General features: G+C 39.6%; 2 protein-coding genes across 5 annotated transcripts in view; one reads left to right on the top strand and one right to left on the bottom strand.

The window, feature by feature from the left end:
* Positions 1-4352, bottom strand: part of HIBCH (3-hydroxyisobutyryl-CoA hydrolase) — a 42702-nt gene extending 38350 nt beyond the window's left edge. For both annotated transcript variants that reach the window (XR_009963096.1, XM_062610041.1), the window contains exons 1-4: positions 4228-4352; positions 3254-3296; positions 2377-2517; positions 848-932 (exon numbers count right to left, since the gene is read on the bottom strand). Coding sequence is in view for 1 of the 2 variants with exons in the window: in XM_062610041.1 (XP_062466025.1) it covers positions 848-932; positions 2377-2517; positions 3254-3296; positions 4228-4259 (301 nt within the window). In the remaining variant the exon portion in view is untranslated. The remainder of the gene's footprint in view (positions 1-847; positions 933-2376; positions 2518-3253; positions 3297-4227) is intronic.
* MFSD6 (major facilitator superfamily domain containing 6) overlaps positions 4183-21483 on the top strand; it is a 49927-nt gene continuing 32626 nt past the window's right edge. The window contains exon 1 of one of the 3 annotated variants that reach the window (XM_062610028.1): positions 4183-4321. The gene's annotated coding sequence lies outside the window, so the exon portion shown is untranslated. Of the gene's footprint in view, positions 4322-4467; positions 4619-21483 lie in introns of those variants that run through there. The other 2 variants (XM_062610026.1, XM_062610024.1) reach the window with 2 other exon arrangements.

Here is a 21483-nt window from a genome sequence, read left to right as displayed (position 1 = left end):
TTAAAGAAAAGTGCAAATAAGAATTAATATTGCATGAAAACAATTTATTCCAACTGCAATCAAGCAGCAACTTAATCCTGCTTTTAGTTGAGAAAATTTGCTCAAACTTAAATATGAATGCAAAGTTTCAAATATGAGTCAATTTATTATGCTGGAGACTGTCACATGCATGTGAGCATGCAATTCATCTTCTATGCCATGGAACCCCTCCTAATGTATGGTAGTCTTGTTTGTGGTGTTTCATATCAATATATAGAACGGTTACTTAAAACTTATTATACTGAAAACTCTGAATACTAAAACTGAGAAGCCAATGAGAGCAGGACATAATTTGATGATAACCTGTGCTGCTTGTTCACCTAAAATTTAAAACAACTGCTAATTTTCACAGTCTGGAAGTTTCCTACAGTTCTTACTTACAAAATAATCACAGATACACTGATAACCATTGTCAGCTCTTTACATAGCCAACTCAAACATCAGACACAAATTATCTTATAGTAAAAGTTACTTATTAGGACTCTTCAAATTTCTCATAAAGAAGTTGTCAGTAATGAAAATCTGAGAAGAAAAAGGTAGAGACAAGGACCCTCTCTTCCCTCTTCCCACGAATGACTGCTATTACCAGTTATTCATAAAAGTTCAATTTTTACTCTTTTATACAATGTTCTGACAGCTGTCTCCTAACGAGTAACTTAAATAGCATCCCTGCATCAAGGCATCATAAGAATAATCTCTCTTACTTTTGTGTAGCAAGGCTGTGCTTACCCAAGTCACAGGAAATAAACCAATGCAAAATAATAACTGGCAAAGACATGTTAAATGTTCAAATGACTCTACTCCTTACCTCTGATGTCACCCCCAGCACAAAAAGCTTTTCCTCCAGTTCCCTTTATAATTATTAGAAAAGTTTCGGGATCTTTCTCCCAGGTCTAAAAAGAAGTAAATGTTTCCATGTAAGATTAAAGTCTGTGCAAAAAAACTGCTTTCTCTGTATGCTGTAATACTTACTTTACTTTCTCAAAAAACAAATCAAACTATACTTAAAATAGTTTGTCTTTCTTACACTGAGAGCTAAATGTCTTTCTGCCATCCTGGTGACCTATTTAACCTTGACATCAGATTAGCAGAGTTGCCTCATGTATTTCAGCAAATGCCTGTGTAGAGATACCAATTTGAAGAAAGGCAGCACTCCCTAAAACAGGGTCCAGCATAAATCCCAACTGGAACACAATGTTGGGGCATAAAGCTAGGAATATGGAAGATATAATAACAATGTCTCAGGCCAAATCATGAAAGATGTGTAAAGCTAAAATGCATGGCAAGGAAAACAGGGATTAAATTACTGATGGATTTTGGCAAAATTACTGTGATCAATGCCCATCAAGAATTTTTTTTCTGTATTAAATTAATTTGTGCACAGACGTTTTGCTAGGTACAATGACCATGTTGTTGTTTGGTTTTTTTTTTTTCCCTGAATTAAATACAGTGGTACAAGACTTCAGGAGTGGTGCAACCATATTGAGAAAAAGATGCCATCTACAGGTTTTCCCTCCCCCTGCCTTTTAAACTATGCTTATAAATCCCTTGTTCAAAAAAGACAGGACATTTCTGTATACCAGCAAGTGTACTTAAAATTATGCTACCTTTTAAGGCTGTGCTTCAAATAAAACCCAGTACTCAGCACTACAGATTAAGTATGTCTGTAAATGTTCTTCAAAGAATGCATAAACTTGCAATACATCTGTCTACCAAAATACCAAAAGGCAGGCAACTATCCAACAAATACTGGTATCTAGCAAGCCTGACTTTGTGCATATCATAAACAGCCACATTAAATTAAAAAATTTGCAAGCTTAAAATTTCACATTACTTCACTAGCTTGTAAAAAGTGCCTGTAAATCCATAAAGTTCTTCCTAAAGGAATGACACTGACAATACCTTGCTTTCAAATGGCTTGTATGTTTTATTTCAGCGATGCAGCCTCTCCACAAAACATGCACCCAACCAAAAGCCAACAAAACTGTACATCCTGGAACTCATGCATGCTGACTGACCAGCTGGGTGTTGCCAAAAGCAATACATAAACCATGAGCCCTTCTTGCTTTTAATACAGTTCTACTTTTAATATGGGTGTCTCTATCTATCCAGATGCTAAATTTAACTTTGTCTGACAGCTTCTCTCTTTGACATGTCTTCTCCTTCTAACTTATTTAAAACTGTCTGTTCTTTCCCATACTATAAATGGCTCATTGGCCAATGCATTCACACAGACTCTCATTCTTTAAATCAGTACACTAAGAAGTGTCAGACTGAATTTCAAAACTGGTTTTGGATACATATGTATAGTGGATGGGTAGAAGGGGAGCTACTAACCTTTATTTGTGGATAAATTTGTCGGATCATCGGAAGATTTAGTGCATTGAGAGCCTTGGGTCTATTCAAAGTTATTATTCCTGCACCTCCTTTCTTTTCCAACAAGACTTCAGCTGTTGAATCTGTTTGCTTAGAAATCTTCTGTACATGGAAATACAAATAAATAAACCAAATGTCATCAGTTAGATACCTTGAGTAACATCCATACAAGAGTGTTTATGGAAATATTCTCGTAACAGTTAAGATCATAAAGCATGCATTTTGGAAATGTACACTAAGGCCTTCCCACTGTGCTTCAAGTTTTATTTGCAATACCTCAACAGTTTTTTCAAAAACACCTTATGCCTGAGTCCTTGAGAATAATAAACCTCAGACAAGTTTTTGAGCTACACACTGACAATTGAATTCATTCAAAAACACACCGCCAAAACTGCCACATGGTTCCTTATGACTAGCATTCTGAAAATACCAGCAACAATTGTAACAATGATAGTTCTATGTGTCCCTACTGGCAGTTTGACACTGGAAACTCAAATGTACATATTGCTTTGTCTGTAAGTAACCTTTAACAGTAGAGAACAAATCACTGAACTATTTTCACAATTGATTTAAACTCACAGTTGAATTCTATTTAAGGAATATACAGAGGCTAACATAGAAAATAGCTATAAAAGTAGGCAAGGCCAAAATAATTAAGTTTTAATTTACAATGTAACAGAAACTTGTAACAAAGTGCTCAAAGACATGAGCAGCCTTATGCCTAGCAATAAGTGATGGCATTCAGAACCACTGTGAAAAGACACAAGCTGCATGTCTGTCTCACGGAGTTAAAAGTCTTAAAAGTCTCTAGCTCAGCCACACAAGATACTGCTCTTACCAAATGTTGTAGTATTATTTGCAGTCTGTTGAATGGTTTTGGCCTGAAAGAAATATTAAAAAGATAGCTAAAACCATAAACCAGCTACTCAATCCCAAATATATAACTGCTGATTTAAGCAAGGTTTTGTCAGAAAAATATCTGAACGCAAAGTTGTTTTACATTCTCCTTTTTAAAATCAAGTAAATTAGCCAACAATTTTGAAACTAAAAACAGTCGGAAACTTCTTTGCTTACTAGTAAATAGATGGCAGATACCAATGTCAACTACTGTTTCTGATGTGTTCAAGTTAGGGAAACCTGTAAATAGTAAGATCGCTACTTAGCAGTCTGTTTTTTTAAAGATTTACAGCCTTTTCCTGGGTGTTTAAATACTAATTTATTTTTTTTTTTAATAGTCCTGTCAAAGGCTTGTCTATTCCCAAAGCTTCCATTACAAGAAACCTGCCCTCATGTCCTTGTGTGTACATACATTTAGGTAGGGTTTATGAACAGCTTGAACTCATGCTTCTGTTACTGACAGGAAACACCAATGCTGGGACACTTTGTGAACGTTTCTCAATTTAACTGATGAGGCTGTGTTAATTGTCAGTGTATTCTGTTAAGGAGGGCAGTTAACAGCAGCATTCACTGGGCTTCAAACGCCTGGCTTGCATCAGCGTTCACAAACTATCTTTCAGCTACTTAAGAGCGCAAATCACGGACAATTAACATTTTACATTCTAAAGTTCCGGCAACCTAAACTACATATTCATTTTAGAATGGGAAAGTTAATTCGGATCTAAATTATCCTTTATCCTAGTTCAGACGGTTTCAACCTCCGGCATGAGAGGCCTTCCCAGGCCACCGCTTCCCGCGGCAAGCTGCGGGCGCGGCCAGCCCGGCGCCATTTACATCTCTCCTCGGCGGGGAGAAAGGGGGGCGAGGGAGCAGCTTCGTCGCACCTTAGTGCGGCCACAGCCACCTCCCCATTACCTGGGCAGCGGCCTCAGCACCCGGGCCGCCATGGCGACAGCCGGCGCGATCGATCGTCGTCATCGGGTAACCGATACGATCAGCCGGGAGCGAGGTAGGACGCATGCGCGGGGCCGGTCTCCGTTCCCCCCACGTCACTTGGGGTAAGCGGGTGGTCCTGAGGGATAGCCGTCCGCTTCAGGACCCCTTCTTTCCCATCCCGTACGTGAACAGCCGTCTTCCAGTCAATGTAGCGTCTGACAAAGGAGAGCCGGGCGGCAGCATGGAGTTTGCAAGCAGGCCCCTTGCGCGGTAGTTCTGTGAAAGGTTTAGTCCCTTACCTCGATGGGATCTGGGCTGAATGGGTGCTGCTCCGCGTCCTGGATTAACCCAGGAGGTATGAGGACATGAAGTGAGGCTGTTTCTTCAGTCGGTGAAGCAAACGTAACTTAAACCGTGGTGGTAGCTGCCCAAAGTGTTGAAAGCCGGCATTGCTAAATTACCTTCAGAGCCGAGCTTTGTATACTGAACCTTGCATTTTGGTGATGTGTTGTTTCAAACAGCAAACCTGATTTCTTAATGTCTGATCTCCAGCTCTCTCCTTTTATTCCTTACACTTGCAGCCATACCTGTGCTGCCTCTCAGTGACTGACACACAGATTCGTGAGCTGGGGTTAAGGAGCTGCTCCGATGTAACATCCCACCAAAACCTGGTTATCCTGGAAGGTAAAATACAGGGATTAGGCAGCTGGCATGATTACTGCCCGAAAAGTAGCTGCAGACAGCTGTGAGTTCAAACTCAGCATGTGTTCAACCCAAACAGACTCAGAAATTGCAACCAGGAAAATGGCTTTTTTGCCTTTTTCATTTTAATAGAAGGCACCTGAGAATACATGACCATCACGCCAGGAGAACTAAATTCACTTTTATTTCAGTAACTAAGTCAGACCATTCCATGGGTTACTTTTTTAGGCTGACATGTGGCCAGCATGAGACTGATACTGAAAAATGAGATGAACCATGGAGTAAATGACGATACAGTGCATTAGGTCGAACCGTAGCTTCGTCATCACTCAATGTAGCAAGCTTTTAGCACTGGCTGTCTTGATTCACGTTTGTATATTTTAAAAATAAAACCCTTGCAGTAAAATTACTTTTCTGGAACAAAAATCCTCCCAGCTCTGGGAAGCACTTCTAGTGAAGTCCCCAGAGGGCAACCTTGCTCTTCATTTCAAGAACTAATTCAGGGCCTGCTTATAGCAGCGTCATCTGTACTGGCATTTCCGCTGCAGTAACTCTTGGGTTATATTAAATTTGGTTGTAAAAATCTTAAACTAAACAGGCACAGAACATGTCTATATTGTGCAGTCTCGGTCTTCAGCCATGTACACTGACCAAAGAAGAACAGGACATGAGGTGCTTTTGCAGGCATTGGGAAACTGACCACTGCAGATTAATTGAGTGCAGAATTCATTAGACAATCCAGACTATCCAAACTTTTCCCTACATATTATATGATCATCAAAGATGCAGCCTTCTAGTGTCATCTTGAGCATGTATATTCAGCCTTATATGCTGTTTTACAGCAAGTACCACGCAATTAAATCTAAACCATTCTAAATGACACTAAATTGCCATAGTTGCAGAATCTGAACCCTTACTTAGATTTTTATTTTTTAAACTATTTTTGAGGAAAACTGCATCTCTCATCCAGGTGTAGGCAAATTAGGAGGAGTTTGATAAGGAGATAACATTTTTATACTTCTTTGTATCCTGTGTCTGAAAGTCTGTATATTTCACAGACAAATATGAACAGAGCCTTTTTGTCAGATAATCTTTTGTTGGTGGTGCTGTGGAAATGAAGAAATCAGCGTGTGTAAGCTAACCTTGGGTACGAGCAGGTGGAGGCTGCTTGAAATCCTGGAAATCTCTTAATAAATTCCACCTGCACATGGGCAAGGCTGTGATCAGGACATGATTACATACTATGTCTGTTTCTAGAATCCAAAATAGAAGTAAGTGATCTGATTCATCTTTTACTTATGCTGATTTTAATTTATTCCCCCCATGGTTTCAGTATAAAGACCCTTTCTTTATTGTCTTCCAGCTGCATGTCTGATTCAGAGTAAGAGTGGGGCCTACTCATTAGTAAACAATGAAGTATCGGCATGCATTGTGACAGCTTCTGATTTCTTTCTGTGGTTCTGACACTGAGTTTAAGCTTAATGTTTTCTTTTTTTTCTTCTTCTTTTTTTTTAAATTGCTTTCAAGAAGAAGGGGTGGTGCCAGAAGAGCCATCTTCCTTGAGCTTAGTGTCCTGCGTGTTAAAATATGCTGATGATGGCTTGAAGTTATCTATAGTTTTTTTTCAGGTAGAGGGGTGGTAGGTGTTACCAAGTTGCAATTTTCTTACAGGCAGCCATTTAGTGACTGCAAGCCAGTCCAAAAAGGAACTGATATCATCCTGGGGTTTTGGTTGGGTGGTTGGTTGGTTGGGTTTTTTTTGTGTTTTTTTTGTTTGGTTGGTTTTGGTTTTTTTTTTTGTTTTTTTTTCTTCAGAGTGCAATATCATATAATCATAGAATAGTTAGGGTTGGAAAGAACCTTAAGATCATCTAGTTCCAAGCCCCCTGCCATGGGCAGGGACACCTCACACTAAACCATGCCACCCAAGGCTCTGTCCAACCTGGCCTTGAACACTGCCAGGGATGGAGCATTCACAATTTCCCTGGGCAACCTATTCCAGTGCCTCACCACCCTAACAAGAAAGAATTTCCTCCTTATATCCAATCTAAACTTCCCCTGTTTAAGTTTTAACCTGTTACCCTTTGTCCTATCACTACAGTCCCTAATGAACAGCCCATCCCCAGCATCCCTATAGCCCCCATTCAGATACTGGAAAGCTGCTATGAGGTCTCCATGCAGCCTTTTCTTCTCCAGGCTGAACAGCCCCAACTTCCTCAGCCTGTCTTCATACAGGAGGTGCTCCAGTCCCCTGATCATCCTTGTGGCCCTCCTCTGGACTTGTTCCAACAGTTCCATGTCCTTTTTATGTTGAGGACACCAGAACTGCACACAATATTCCAGGTGAGGTCTCATGAGAGCAGAGTAGAGGGGCAGGGTCACTTCCTTCGACCTGCTGGTCACGTTCCTTTTGATGCAGCTCAGGATACGGTTGGCTTTCTGGGCTGCGAGTGCACACTGCTGGCTCATTTCATTGTCTCATCAACCAGAATATCAAAGTGAAAATGTTTTCTGAAAAGTAAATAAAATACTTCTATAAATAGAATTAGTAAAAAGAGTGAAAACAGTGGAGTCACATAAGTGGAACGAGATGACCTTTAACCTGTGAGTTTATAGATGATAGTAATATTAGCAGAAAGGGATGCAGGAGGCTGCATACACTGGGGTGAGCAGCACCCCTAATAATTAAACCAGTAACTCGAGGAGTATAAGTGCAGTAGCCAGAAGGATAGGCAGGTTGTAATTCCTCCCTGTGGAGAAATTTTCTGGCACCGTGTTCAGCAGGTTTGGAAAGTGAAAACAAACTGCAGACTGTAGGAGGACTTCAGAGTTGAGCAGATGTTTTGGGGTTTTGTTTCTGGGAGTTTTTGATTTCTTTTCCAGAAAAACATATAACTTAAGGATGAAGGAGGTCTTGTTCCTAAGAAGGATTCCAAGAGTAGCTCAGCTGTATGCCACCTATATACCCCTAATGAATCATCAATTTGTACTTCTCGCTTACTTGCCTCTGAGAGCTCCCAGTGTAGTTCATCAAGACCAGATAATAAACAGTACAAGTGCTTCCTCATGTCCCATGCTTCTGCATCGAGGCTTGCTGTAAATTTAATCTTTTCCTCTGCTGGCTTAACAGCTGGCATCTAATTTCTCTATGTGTGGGTAGTAAGTCCATCCTTACTGTATATGAAGGTAAGGAAAAATGAGCCTGTGAAGGCGTGAGGAACAGAATAGAATCATAGAATGCTTGGATTGGAAAGGACCTTAAGATTATCTAGTTCCAAACCCCCTGCCATGGGCAGGGATGCCTCACACTAGATCATGTCGACCAAAGCTCTGTCCAACCTTGCCTTGAACATTGCCAGGGTTGGAGCATTTACCACTTCTTTAGGCAACCTGTTCCAGCGCTTCACCACCATCACAGTAAAGAACAGTAAAGAATAGGAAAATTTCCAGTTCATCCCTGCGAACTTGCTATTGCTGTGCTGACAAGCAATCCTCAAATTGCTTTTTCTCAGTCCAGTTTCAGTTGACAACACTCTGAACCTGTGTCATGTGGAGATGTTTCAAATTTCTTTGTGCCAGCATGGACACCTAAGTACTAAAGGCTCAGGTCTGCAGTGGAGTCTTCCCTTGATGTCACTCAGAGTAAATTAGATGTAAGTGAAAAAAAAATCTGTTTCTCCCCCCTCTAAAACCAGCCCAGCCCAGGGAAGGATTGGAACACACACATGTAATATGGAGAAGCAAATATCTGCTTTTGTCTGTTATGTGAGTAATCCCATGGGAACAGCTTTTCCCAGGGCTTTTGGTCAGAGACTTTTTAGCTAATGCATCCATATAACCTCTGAAATCATAGATTTGGGATGAGGGCACAACTAATGGCATGCAGTAGCGAATTCCTCCTGGCACAAAAAAAAAGTGTGTGAGAGCGTAAAAATAATCCAAACAAACATCTCTCCCCCCCCCCCCCCCCCCCCCCCCCCCCCCCGCTTCCCCTCCCTAACCACTTAATTTGCATCTTATCAGTGGGGAACTGGAAGTGTTTGGAAAAGTATGAAAGCAAATCCATCATGAAATTGTGGGTGAAGTAGTTTCCATTTTCTTTTGGCCTCGCAGGGCACCAGCAGACACTGTCGTGTTGATGGAGCCGGTAGAAAGCCCCTAGGCAAGGTCCATCCGCCAGCGGGTGCCTCCCCTCCCAGTTTAGACACAGCACTTGTGCTGCATCCACCCTGCCAGTATCCCCTGGGCTAGACGGGACCCTGGGCAGACACCCTCCTACATCTTTCTTCCCTGCTGCCACGAGCAATCTGTCACTGCTCTCCTCGAACCACCCTCCACCTACGTACAAAGCCAGAACTGTAAGGAACGCCCTCTTCCCTTCCCCCTTCCCTCACCACGGGTGTGTGCTTCTTCGTGGGTGAAAAATGCTGTCTGCCAAGAGATCTTGGTCACCCCTGAGCTTGGCGTTGAGACCCAAGATGTTTGATACCTTTTAGGACCACATCTTGGAAAGCTCTACTTCTAGATCTGTTATGTTTTTCATTTCCATATTATTGCACATGTACGGGTGGGAAGGGGCTGTTTGCTTCCCACTTGCTTTGATATGCCTCCCTTCCTAAGAGGGCTGCTTCCTTCCCTTCCTGCTCCCGGCCTCCCACACATCTAGCAATGAGAAATGCTGCGGAAAACTGACCAGCTACCAACCCGCCCACCTGAGGAGGAGGAGGAGGAGCGGCGGCAGCAGCAGCAGCAGCAGCACATTTCTCTCTCAGCTTTTTAAACACAGTTAAAAAGAGCTGTAGCGTGGGTGGAAATAGCAGTAGGGAGTGTGTGTGTGGAGTGGGAATGGGGCCAAAGGAAAGTGCATTTTCTGTTCATAGGACAGTTAACCTTTAGAGGACTAAAAAAAAAAAAAAAAAAAGAGAAAAAAGATCCCCCAATGATATGTTACTGCTGAAGGTCTCTTTGGGTATGTAAATTAGTTTTTGAGGTTGAGTTTCCCAGGTCTGGAAGGAATGAAACTGAGTTCCTTTTTCCCTGGCAGTGCAAGTGAGCTCTAGCTCCCTGCTACAGTGCAGCCAGCACTCTTTGCTCAGGGATACTTGCCTACAAGACTTCAGGAGTCTGCTTAGCAAATGGTATTTGTATTGCATCTTGTTGTGTCATGATGTATGAGCTTGATTTTGTGAGAGTCAGAGCTGCCTCTATGTAGGAAGAGAAAAAGGCATGTGGTTTTCACACAGTGTGGCTCTCTATTTCAAAATACCATCCCTGTTGGACTTCTTGAAATAGCACTAGCCCAGAATATCAGTTAATTCGAGATTTATTCTAAATTTGTGCTTCTATAAGAAATTAAATTCAAGCTTATTTATGTTAACAGGATGTTATTTGAGGTGCTTTGCTTGTATTACATGAAAATAGCAGTGAAACTAGTATAGGAAAACAGAACTTGTAAGACTAGTGGTACAGAGTGCAAAGTGGTACTCCTATTTCTTAAGAAATCTCTGATAGACTCCGAGAACTAAGGGTAAAGAACAGCTCTACCCATAAATTTCACTATTTTTCACCATCAGACTTTATATACATTACTGATGCAGAATCGTGTATCAGGATGTGAATGATTCAAAGAGATGCAATAATAGCCAATTAATGAAAATTGACTTTTAAAAGTATAGATCTTTTAAAAAGTACTGCATAGGGCATGTAACTTTCTCCTAGTGAGCAGAAACCTCAAACCTAATACTTGAATGATTTTAGCCCTGTGAAGTAACTTTCTTCATGGAAAATGAGTACACACTGGGTGTAAAATCCTGGCACAAGGCAATTTACTTTCCAGTCAGGACATAGCAGTTTGCCAGACCCATTTCACAGACCAGGACTGCACAGGTACAATGCAGTAGGGAACTGGGCTCACTGCCTTCAGTGCTTCCCCTCTGCCAGCCTATCTCCTGGAGCTCTGGAGATTTTACCCTAGAATTGGAATAAAAATGTAGCCATAATTCCTTACGATCGGCTCAGAAACAAAGGGAGTTATGAATAAGCCTAATTAACACATTTGCATGTGACACAATAGAAAGATCAGCTGATGGACTTATGCTAGAAACAGCTAGAGCAGTTTCAATGGAGATGTACCCTTAATGGAACTATCCTGATGTTTTTAAAGTCTTATTTGTGAATGGTGATTAATATTTTACATATAAATGCAGATGACCCTCCACTGAATCTTATGGAACTCGTTATTATAATCTACTAGAATCACATACCCACCCTGGCAAGGAACAATATTCTTAATAGGAAGCTCCTGTCACTTGACTGATTTACTTTGAGATGTTGCAGTAACTCCTTTGTCAGTAGCATTCTGAAGCACTATTGGCCCGCTTGTAATTCTATCTCACATTTAGCATCGGTTCAGTTAACTTTAAAGGTAGTGTTTTTCATATCTTTTGTATCAATGAATGTACATTACATTTTAAATGCAGATTATATGCTTATCTTGCCAACTGCTGTTAACCTGAAATTTTCCTCGTATGATCTATTGTGGTGGAATGATATTATTCAAGAGGCAGTAAAAAACAAAACAAAAACAAACAAACCCCAAACATTTAGAATCATTACAAATCTATTTTAGGAGCTCAGTCCTGTATGTAAGATTCCTGCGGCCTCCCTGTTTTATCTGTTGTTCAGCTGCAATGTCACGTGCTTTGGTGTTGAACCATCTGGTACCAAGCCATTCCTTCTCAGGGACTGCAGTGAGTGCTTAGTTACCTCATCTTGTTTCAGTCAGAATCATAGTGAATTAAACACAAAAGTATTTGATGCTAATTAGTAGATTCTGACAGTTCAGGGATGTGATGACTAGAGAGAACACCTCAGATGTTTATTTTAAGAGTTTGTTGCTCTAAATTCAAACGAGGCTCTGCAGCAGGGCAGTTTGGCTGACAGTGTGACAGTATCTTATTAAATGGATGTGTGTGTGTTCAAGCCTTTCCACATTACTCATCTGACAATTCACACAGGTATTCATTTTCACTTGAAAAGATGTACCTTTGATTTTAAAAGTCGATATTATTTTTCCAAATTTCTATTTTATTTAATTCTACAGTGCAGCTAAAATTGTTCATAAAATAAATCCTTTGAAGAACATTGCCTAGGCAAAGATATCTCATCTAATGCCATGAATGATGCATAGGACAGAACAGCAGATTAGAAAACTTAAAAATGGTTTGCGGGGGGAAAGGTCAGCAGAATAAATAGAGACCTTCAAGCTATTAAAAAATAAGTATATATCATTCATTATTGCAGATATATTCTGTTTGTAAGTATAAATTGCCACTCTCCAATATGGGGCAAATGCTTCAGTGAAACTCAATTTACCAGCTCTGTGTACAATGATTAACCTGGTGGAAAGGATGTATAGCAAGCTAGAAGGGAAAGTGTTTGAGGTTTTTGGGTGGTTGTTGCTTTTTTTAAAAAGAAATATGGTCATCCTGGATCATAAACAAACAATGGAAGTGACAGGGATGGAGTACGTGGTACCTGGAACCCTCATTCAGTGGATATACTGCCCCAGGAATATATATACACCGCTTGGTGAAGAAAAGCAGTGCCAGCCACGGCAAGGCACAATATATATCTAAGTTGTTCACAAGGAAATGCATGGTCTGTAGTATCATTGGTTCCTCTCTGTAAATTCAGTCTTCATCTGCCATGTGGATCTCATGATGCCACTGGTTCTCCTGTCCAGAAGTTGACAGTCCCTCCTTCTCTTTTGCTCTTCCTCTGTCTCTGCCATAGCAGGCTGGAATGGAAGTTCACGCTGCCAAGAGCAGTATATGGGAATATATAATTATTTCAGAAATAACATGCAACTCAGTGTGATTTAGTCATACTTTGACACACCTCTGTCTGCCAAGAAAAATGCAGGCACTACCTTATAAAACTGTTGCTAAGAGCACTTCTTCAGGCTCTGGGAGTGAGAAGGTGCTTTATTATATGGTTAACTGCAGGAGTTAACAGCAGGGTTTTAATCTGGGCCCTGCCAAGATATTAAAGCACACAAATCTGTTGCTTGAATTGAAAGCTATGCTTCTGCCTAGGAGATGTAGCATTGTGAAGAATTAGCCTGGGACATTATTTCATAAATTTAAGATACTATGAAAAGTGATTTTATTGATATTTGTAGCCTAAAAAAAAAAACCAAAATTAAAGAAGAGAAAGCTCTGGTCAGCAACAAGAAGCAACATCTTTTGCTTTATGATAAAATTAAACAATTTTGTGAGAAAGAAGAGACTTTGTTAAAAAAAAAATAGGAAAGAAAGCAAACAAAAAAAGAAAAATCTATTTTCCATCTGAAATGTTAATGGCAATTGTCCCCTCTCATCCCATCCTGGATGAACAGGAGAATCATGCAACACATCTGATCTATGCATTCTCCCTCCTGTGCCACCACTAATATTGCTGTAGCTTTTGTGAGCCTTTTGGAGCATTCACCATTAATCAGTTACTTCCTAGTAAGGGATCAGCTGACTTTTGCTGTCTGTCATCCTAATTACAATAGCAACATACCATTTTTAACATATTTTAACTAGTCAGAAGAAGCAGACATTAAGAAAGAAGTATTTTTTTCACTGTTCTGCTTTAGTTCTCACTTCTGTAAAGAAAGTAACTTTTACCATCTCGTTGTAGTATCAATATTAGCTTCATAGTTGAAAGTATCAGATGCTATACACTAGTGATAACAAATGGCATCTTGTCATCACACTAAAGATGGCTCCTATTATTGAGCTGAAGCATAAATATAGCTTATCTATATGTTTGCAGTGCATATACCAGAAAATGCCACATAGCACAATGACCCAGGATTATGGGATCCCAAGAAAGAAGATTCAGATACCACGTGTTTAAATTTCTGTGTTACTTTACAAATCAATACATGGAATATATTTTTTTTCTTTAAGAAAGAAAAGAAAAGCTGCTCTGTAAACTGTTATAAATAGATTTATAAATAAGGTCTTCTGTGTATGTTAGAAGAGATGCATGCTTCTTCCTAAACAAATAATCCGACCACTGCTTCACATGCAAGCCTGTAATGTTGCCATCTATCAGCTGTTACCCAGCTCTGCAGAAGGCAGTGAGGACATTTTTTGTAGCACAGGACAAACAAACCTGTATTAAAATGCACTCAGTCACTCTCCTCAGGAGAATTTAACTTATCTTTTCTTCTGAGGAAATTCCCACCTATCTGAGAATTTCTCACCTTCTTCACTTTTTAAATTTAAAAAAAAAAAAAAACAAAACAAAACCCAAAACAACTAGTATTTACAGAAGAACAAAGCCCAAAATTCTGTCATGTCCTCCAGTGTGCAATTTCAGGAAGTTGTAGAGTATTTGCACAAGCAGTTGGCACTCTCTTTCAAGTAATTCATTTGCTTTTCTTCATTATCCACAATAAGCAGTTGCAATGATTGTAGGTAACATAATTACTCACTACAAAATGACTGCACCAACGGATTGTGAATTTGTCACTGCATAGTAATGACCAGAAACAGATCTCTCAGGCATATGTGGAGTTATTTCTAGAAGGTGAAGGAAAACATCCTCCCTAGAAGATGTCACTTTGTCTTAAATACCTGGAAACTTTTTTTGCCAAAGGTTTTAGTGACTCATGCTGTATAACCTTTACCTCTCCTATCCAGGAAGGGGAACTGTTTGCAGGTCCCTGTTAATCTTTCACACCTATCTAGCATGTAGAATGAGGGCAGTATTTACCCATCTCATAAAAACGCTATAGCTCAGCCATGTTTTAAAGTGCTTCAGCTCAGTAGATAGCTAAATGAAAGTTCAACTCTGGTGTTATGACTGTAGTGTAGTTCACTTTCTGTCTCCATTTCCCAGATAGGCCCAAGTTAATTAGCAGCCAACCTTCCAATACTCATTTCCTTCTTTTAAGCCTTTTGTGTATAAACCATTTATATTTGTTCAGCCATTGTTGTTGGAAGGAGATCACCCCCACCCAGCTCAGAGTCCAAAGGTTTACCAGTTTTGATTAGCTAATACATCTAACAGTAGGTAAGATAAGACAGGTTTTGTAAACCAATTACGGCATTCTATTTTAGTGATACTGCATTGACTTACTATTTGGTGCAGTTGGATCAACATTTAAAATATATTGCAATTTAAGGTCTTTAAAATTCTTCTCCAGTATTACCATTTGGATTGGTATTTGATGCTTAAATTCTTAACTTAGAATGTAAGGGAGACATACAAGGTAGACAGGCAACCTATGTGTCTTGTACATTTATATCCTTACACATTTTCATCTTTGTCAGTGGAAATTATAAATAACTCAGTTTCCTGGAGAAGGTTCAAGACTACAAGTCTTACTTATGAGAGTGCTGTCTGAAGGGGTTTTAGGCATCAGGAGGGCTGATTCACAATTGTCCTCCAATGTTTAGGGTAACAGTTTAGCTTTTTTTTCCACTACAACCTGGATAACAAAACATCTACAGTTCAGAGCTGATGGCATTTGCTCTCGTTGTACCGATGTTAATTCAGCATGCAAGCTACAGAGAAAAAAGAAACTGAGACCTCAGACTTCCCATAACACTCCCTGCTGCTACTGATACCAGTGGCTAAGGCTATGGAAGACACAAGGAACATCTGCCTACAGCTTTTCTAACTTAGATGTGACTAACGTCAAGAAGGAGCCAGCTGCTATTAGCTGCTCTGGCTTCTCCTTTTGTCACTCATATACTGATGGACCTGCACTGGTAGGAAATGCTACTGTTTTAGAAGGGCTCTACATGAATGGGAAAAATGCCTTCCTAACTCAGAACATCTATAAGCCCATGTTTAAGGCAAAGCATGAGGGTTAACAGTACTTATTACATGGCGGCCTAAGGAACTCGAGAGTTCAGGGAACCACCAGTGGTCCAGAGGTGATCTGCAAAACCAAATATAGCGTTTACTTGAAACAAGTACAAGAATGCACAACATTTTGAAAAACTGAAGGGAAAATAAACTGTGCTACAAGATGTTTGAGAACTATTGATTTATTGTTATTCTAACCTCTTTTAGTTGTTCCCCAGAAGATTACAGCTCTTTGGTAAAAAGACATAAGAATAACCATGCTGAGTCAGACTGAATGACTGTCTAGCCCAGGCCACAGTCTCCCAGAAATGGCCCTGAGGGGCTGTATGGGCAAGAGTAAGACCAGGGTGAATATGGCTTATGTTCTATAATCTGGGGCTTTCTTTTCCATGTATTTGTCCATCCTCCCCAGCAACTTGATGAATTTTTATCATTTACAGTATCTTTGTGAGCTTTGGACATGTTTCCTACTAACCTCATTTGATGTTTCCTAATCCATGTATGAGAATAAAGAGTAAATGAATCCACTTTCTCAAATTCATAACTTTGTAAATCTGCTATATTCCTGCTAAGTTGCCTCTTTTCCTGACTGGTGAATATTAAACTACTCAGCTGTTCCAGGTCATTCCAAACTTTTGAGCATCTTTCTTTGAACCTTTTCCAGCTTTCTTTTCGAAATGAAATGAGGAGACCATACCGATTTGTTCCTGTAATTCAGATGGGATCCATGTCTGAATTTCTCTCTGTGTGAAAAAAAATGCATATATTATGCTAAAATAGAATTCTTTCTTTCTTTGCGATTGGTTTTGCACTTACAGCCTTTCTTCCCCCTACACATAAGTACTTTGACAGTTTTGAACCTTCTGGTAATAAACAGTTAACAGCACACTGCAGCAATGTAAGAAATCCTCAGGGAGCTGGGTTGTACCTCCTAAAAGCAGATAAAATTGTCCAACCCTGCAGGCAACAGACCTTTTCTCAACTATTAATAGAACAGAGGGAAGAGAGGGGAAAGAAGAAAAGGAATTAGTAAATGACTTTAAAAAGCAGAGGTTCTGAGAATTCATAGTTGATGTGCTGATTTAGGAAGTTATGAGGAATGCCATAGAAAAAAGGTAAGAAATGTTCATACTGTTACATAGACGAAGACTAATTTTCCCACTTTTGTCACCTTCCTGTATTTTTCTTTTCCCACCCAACCATTTCAAAGGCATATCCTTATAATGACACATCAATTTTCTGTCTGCTTGAGGTTCAGAAATAGCTGAGCTGTTATAAATAGATCACATTCTGCAAGAGACAAAGAGAATGAAATATTGTAAAAGCTGAAAAATTTAGCTGTGGATTGAGATTTTAGGTGTCTCCAAGAGTGGAAGGACTCAGTTCGAAATGCTTTATTAGCCTCAGCAGAGGAACCCGTGCTCCTTGTGAAGCCAGGTGGAATCAGGTGGCACTTCTGGTCACAGTGCCAAGCAAAGAATGACGTTCAGTCCCATCTCTGGGAACTTAAAAGTTCAATGGCATGAGAAGGCAGCACCTTGCAGTTTCTTCACAGTTCCTTATGTGAAGCTAAAACACCAGAGGAAATTACTCTTTTATACTCTGTAGAGCCACTAAATCAGAATGTATAACTTGTACACTGGATTTTTCTGTTGATACTCATGTACTCTGAATTGGTAGGGTTCAAGTTTGCTCCACTTTTCCACTTTGCCTCAAAATGCCTTAACTTTAGCCACACATCTTAGCATTTGGTTGAAACCTTGTCCTTGTCCAAAGGGGGCAGTGAAAAAATCAAAACTGGGGAACAGTCTAATACCCCTTTGTTTCTGTTTGAGGTCATTTATATCCCACTGACACTTCCAGCAGATTTTGGAAGAAGAAGTAGTTACCCTGCACTGAAACCTGATTCCTAGGAGTATTTCTGCAGCCATATATGTATAGCTGAGGTTGATTTTCTTCCCACTATCTAATTCTGTTAGAGTGACTGTCAGGAAAGATGATTTGGTGTCTGTGGGTAAAGACAGACATTAAATGGAAGGGACAGAGTTTCTCTAGGATGTTTCTGTTTCGAAGAGAAGCTGCTTCCTGAAACGAGGCTGGGTTTCACAGTAGTTATATCATGGCAACTCGCTTGACATAGATATCCTTGCTCAAACTTTGCCAGATACAATGTCATACCACTAGTGCAAAACTTGATCTTTGCTTGAAGCATGTCTCTGTCACTGCATGTCACTGGCTTTAATACAAGTTTAGGCCAATACACACTGCAGAATCAGGTTCTTAAAACCTAAATTAACATTTTGTTGAAAACTAAACATATGTTGTTTTTTTTTTTACTGTCAACAATTTAGTTTCCAGGTTTGGAAAAGAAACACTGTTGGGGAGGAATCCAATGAATTTATTAGTGAGCACGGTAAGTGTGGAACTGTTAATATCTACTCAAAATATGAGATTTTGTTTGTCTTATTTTTATCCTCAACTTCAAACTCTGAAATAAACAGATGTTCTGAAGCTTTCCACTGAGAATTCTACAGTACGCTAAGTCCTAAATTAAATACACTGTGATGACTGGGATATTGTAAGAAACAGGTGAAGAGCTGTGTTCAGTATTTCTGAAACAATTTGTACCATTACATTAAGTCTTTATCTCACATTGCACTGATAGTCCTAAAAAGAAAACATCTAAAACATTTCTTATGTGTTACTAATAATTTTTATTTCCTGCCAGAAATCTGAATGCAAAAATAGAAACATCACTTTATTCACTAATGTTACCAGATAACATTAAGCTGCTGTTACTATTCTGTGGCATGACTGACAACATAGTTTGCCTGTCCTAAACACAGTTTAAACAGATGAGTGCTTCTATTTGTCTAAAAAGGTTCTATTTATTTCACACTCAGTCTTTATCAGAATCTCAGTGCAACTGAAGTATGGCAATCCTCCTACTGACACTTAAGTATTTAGATCCTTTGTTCTTTGCAGGGAGGAATATTATCTTGAGAATTTGAGAAGGGCATAAGTAAATTGCTCATTGTTTTAATCAAAAATCACATTTGCATGTACTAAATAAAAATACTGAGTTTAGTTTTGGTTTAGGTTTGCAAAGCTGCATTGTAAAAGACCTGGATTTAATCAGGAAGACAAGATGATACGGCTATACTTGTATCTGATTCAGAAAAAATCAGTTCAGTTAAAAACTGCTTTGAGCTATCACCATTTTTTTAGACATATAAATAGTGAGAGCTAGTCCTTGGATTGAAGTAGAATAATCTATAATGCTCTGTAAAATCAGCAGTCATTTTCTTGAATAATCTTTCACTACGTAGATTACTGACCCTCAACTGAAATTTGCTTTGGTCAGGGAATATTTTGCTGTACAGTGGTATTGTATTACCTTTAAAATCTACTCTCGTGAAATTTGATTTAGTCAAAAGTTGATAACTCAATTTCCCATTGACCTCAAGTCACTGACTAATAATTAGGAAAACAGAGATATCTGTCCCTATATCCATGTTGGTTTGTTGTTTGGTTTTGGTGTTTTTTTCTGTGGGTGTGAATGACAATAATAGAAAATAATTTCTTGCTTCACTGCCAGTATTTGCTCAACCCCTTGCTCTCAAAAGGGATAGAAGGAACTTCCTAGGGATCAGAAAAAAATGATCAGTTTGCCATCCCTCGGTCATATACCTGCAGTTATTAAAAACGTGTTAGGCTCAATAGTTAGTACACTCAATGCAATGGAGAAGGCATGTACATGTGTTATTGAGGCCAAGTGTGGAAGTAAGGACCCATCCTGCCAAGACATCAGGGGCAGAGGAGGTAGATGTATGTCATGTTTTTAACTATTCTACTTGCCCTAGTAATTTTGGATTTTTTAAACTTAAGTTTTCTAGTGTTTATTTAGAATAAAGTCTCTGTTCATTGTTTAAGTTTGGTCTTTTCTGGGACCTCTCTATAACAGAAGGTCGAAGCAGATCTATTTCAAAGCTGTGGCCAGTTAAGCTTCCCTCCCTCCATGAAGACAGGCCAAAGCAGAATTCATTGTAGGTTCAGTAGCTATGTTGCATAAATTGTCTCTAGTTCCTCCCTGGACTACAGAGTCAGTGGAGCTCTGCACTTTCTGTAGCAGTGGAGCTTATGACAGGATCAAAGTCATCATGATTTTGCATATATTTGATGGCACCAATGTTAGCAGCAGCCCAATGGAACCAATCTGCTGTGTGGACAGCAAAACTATTGAAGCTTGATTTCCTATGGTTATTATACTTCCAGATCTGCTCCCTTGTCTCCACCACTTTAAAAGCTTTGGCCGTCTCTTCTCTTTTCCCTTCAGTTATCTCACCTGACCCCCAGTTCTTCATAAAACCATAGAATAGTTAGGGTTGGAAAGAACCTTAAGACCATCTAGTTCCAACCCCCCTGCCAGGGGCAGGGACACCACAGGGTAACTGAACTGCGGCTCACGCAGTTCAGTGAATCACGGCCAGTGATTAACTGGACAAACGGAAGCCGGCTGCGGAGTTCATGCCATGCGCTTTCTGCCTGTGGAGGGCACTGTCTTGCATTTCTTTTTTGTCAGTCTCTGATGTTCACACAACCGTATAGTAATTTAATATTTGTGAGACTGTCACCACACATCAAATTTTGATACCTGCTAGTAGGTTCAAAGGTTCTTGGGGTGAGGAAAGGTTGACTACCCTATAAGCAGATACTATGCAAACATAAATCTAACTTGGGGGGGGTGGGGAAGAACCTAACCTTTAGGAAAATGTATGCGTACATACACACAATAAACACAAAGTAAATGCAGTTTCTGTAACTAGTATTTGGCTTTGTGCATTGCTTTGCCTTCTCTTTGCTAATGAATGTAATCCTGCTGAAAGTGATAGATTGAAAATCAGAGGAAAAGAATCCTCTGCTTCCCTGCCAAACCAGACAGACCACTGCAATGGTAGCTTGTTGTCTTACTGGTTGTGAATATTTTGTCCTTGGCTACCATTAACATTGCTTGCAGCTGGGTATGATTTGCTGATTCACTGGATGACTATTTCTCAGTTCCTCTGTTGGGACTTTTACTGGTAATATAGTTTAGTGTCTGAAACAGTAGGGAAAAGCCACTTTATTCTTCATAGCTTGAGGAACAAGAAGACTTGACTTCTTCCCAGATTTATGCTGGGATAAGTATGAACTGTGTTATGAAGAACTTCTTAAAGGGGAAGAAACAAATACCATAGTTGCCTTAATGCAGTACCTCTCCTAGCAAAGGACTGACTAAAAAAAAGTAGTTCATGCTATGCAAAATATATTAAAAAATATATTAAAGGTCTGAAGGTAATGGCGGCTTTTCTGATGTTTTCATTGTACTCTAGAGCAAGTCCTGCCAGCACAAATCTCACCTTCAACTTATCTTTCTAATCTGGCTGATGTAAGTGGGTTTTTTTTAGAGCTCAGAGTTAAAAGCTGCCGAAGGACAGCAGAGTATTTTGTGCCAGCCAGAAATTCTCGATTTCAAAGTACAGTTCTAGCTTATGAAAGAAACCAATTAGTTTTTCTGTACACTAAAATTTAAGCCTCTAGAAACCATTTCCATAAGATGGGGCTCAGATACTTCATCTTTATCATTACTGGAAAATACCAGATGCACAAGATGCGTATCTCATG

The sequence above is a fragment of the Pezoporus occidentalis genome, unplaced genomic scaffold (genome assembly GCF_034315485.1).
Source record: "Pezoporus occidentalis ecotype Australia unplaced genomic scaffold, CSIRO_AGI_Poc_V1 ctg143, whole genome shotgun sequence".
NCBI classification, from domain to species: domain Eukaryota; kingdom Metazoa; phylum Chordata; class Aves; order Psittaciformes; family Psittacidae; genus Pezoporus; species Pezoporus occidentalis.
The sequence above is the reverse complement of the archived record's forward strand: the minus strand, read 5'-3'. Positions and strand labels throughout refer to the sequence as shown.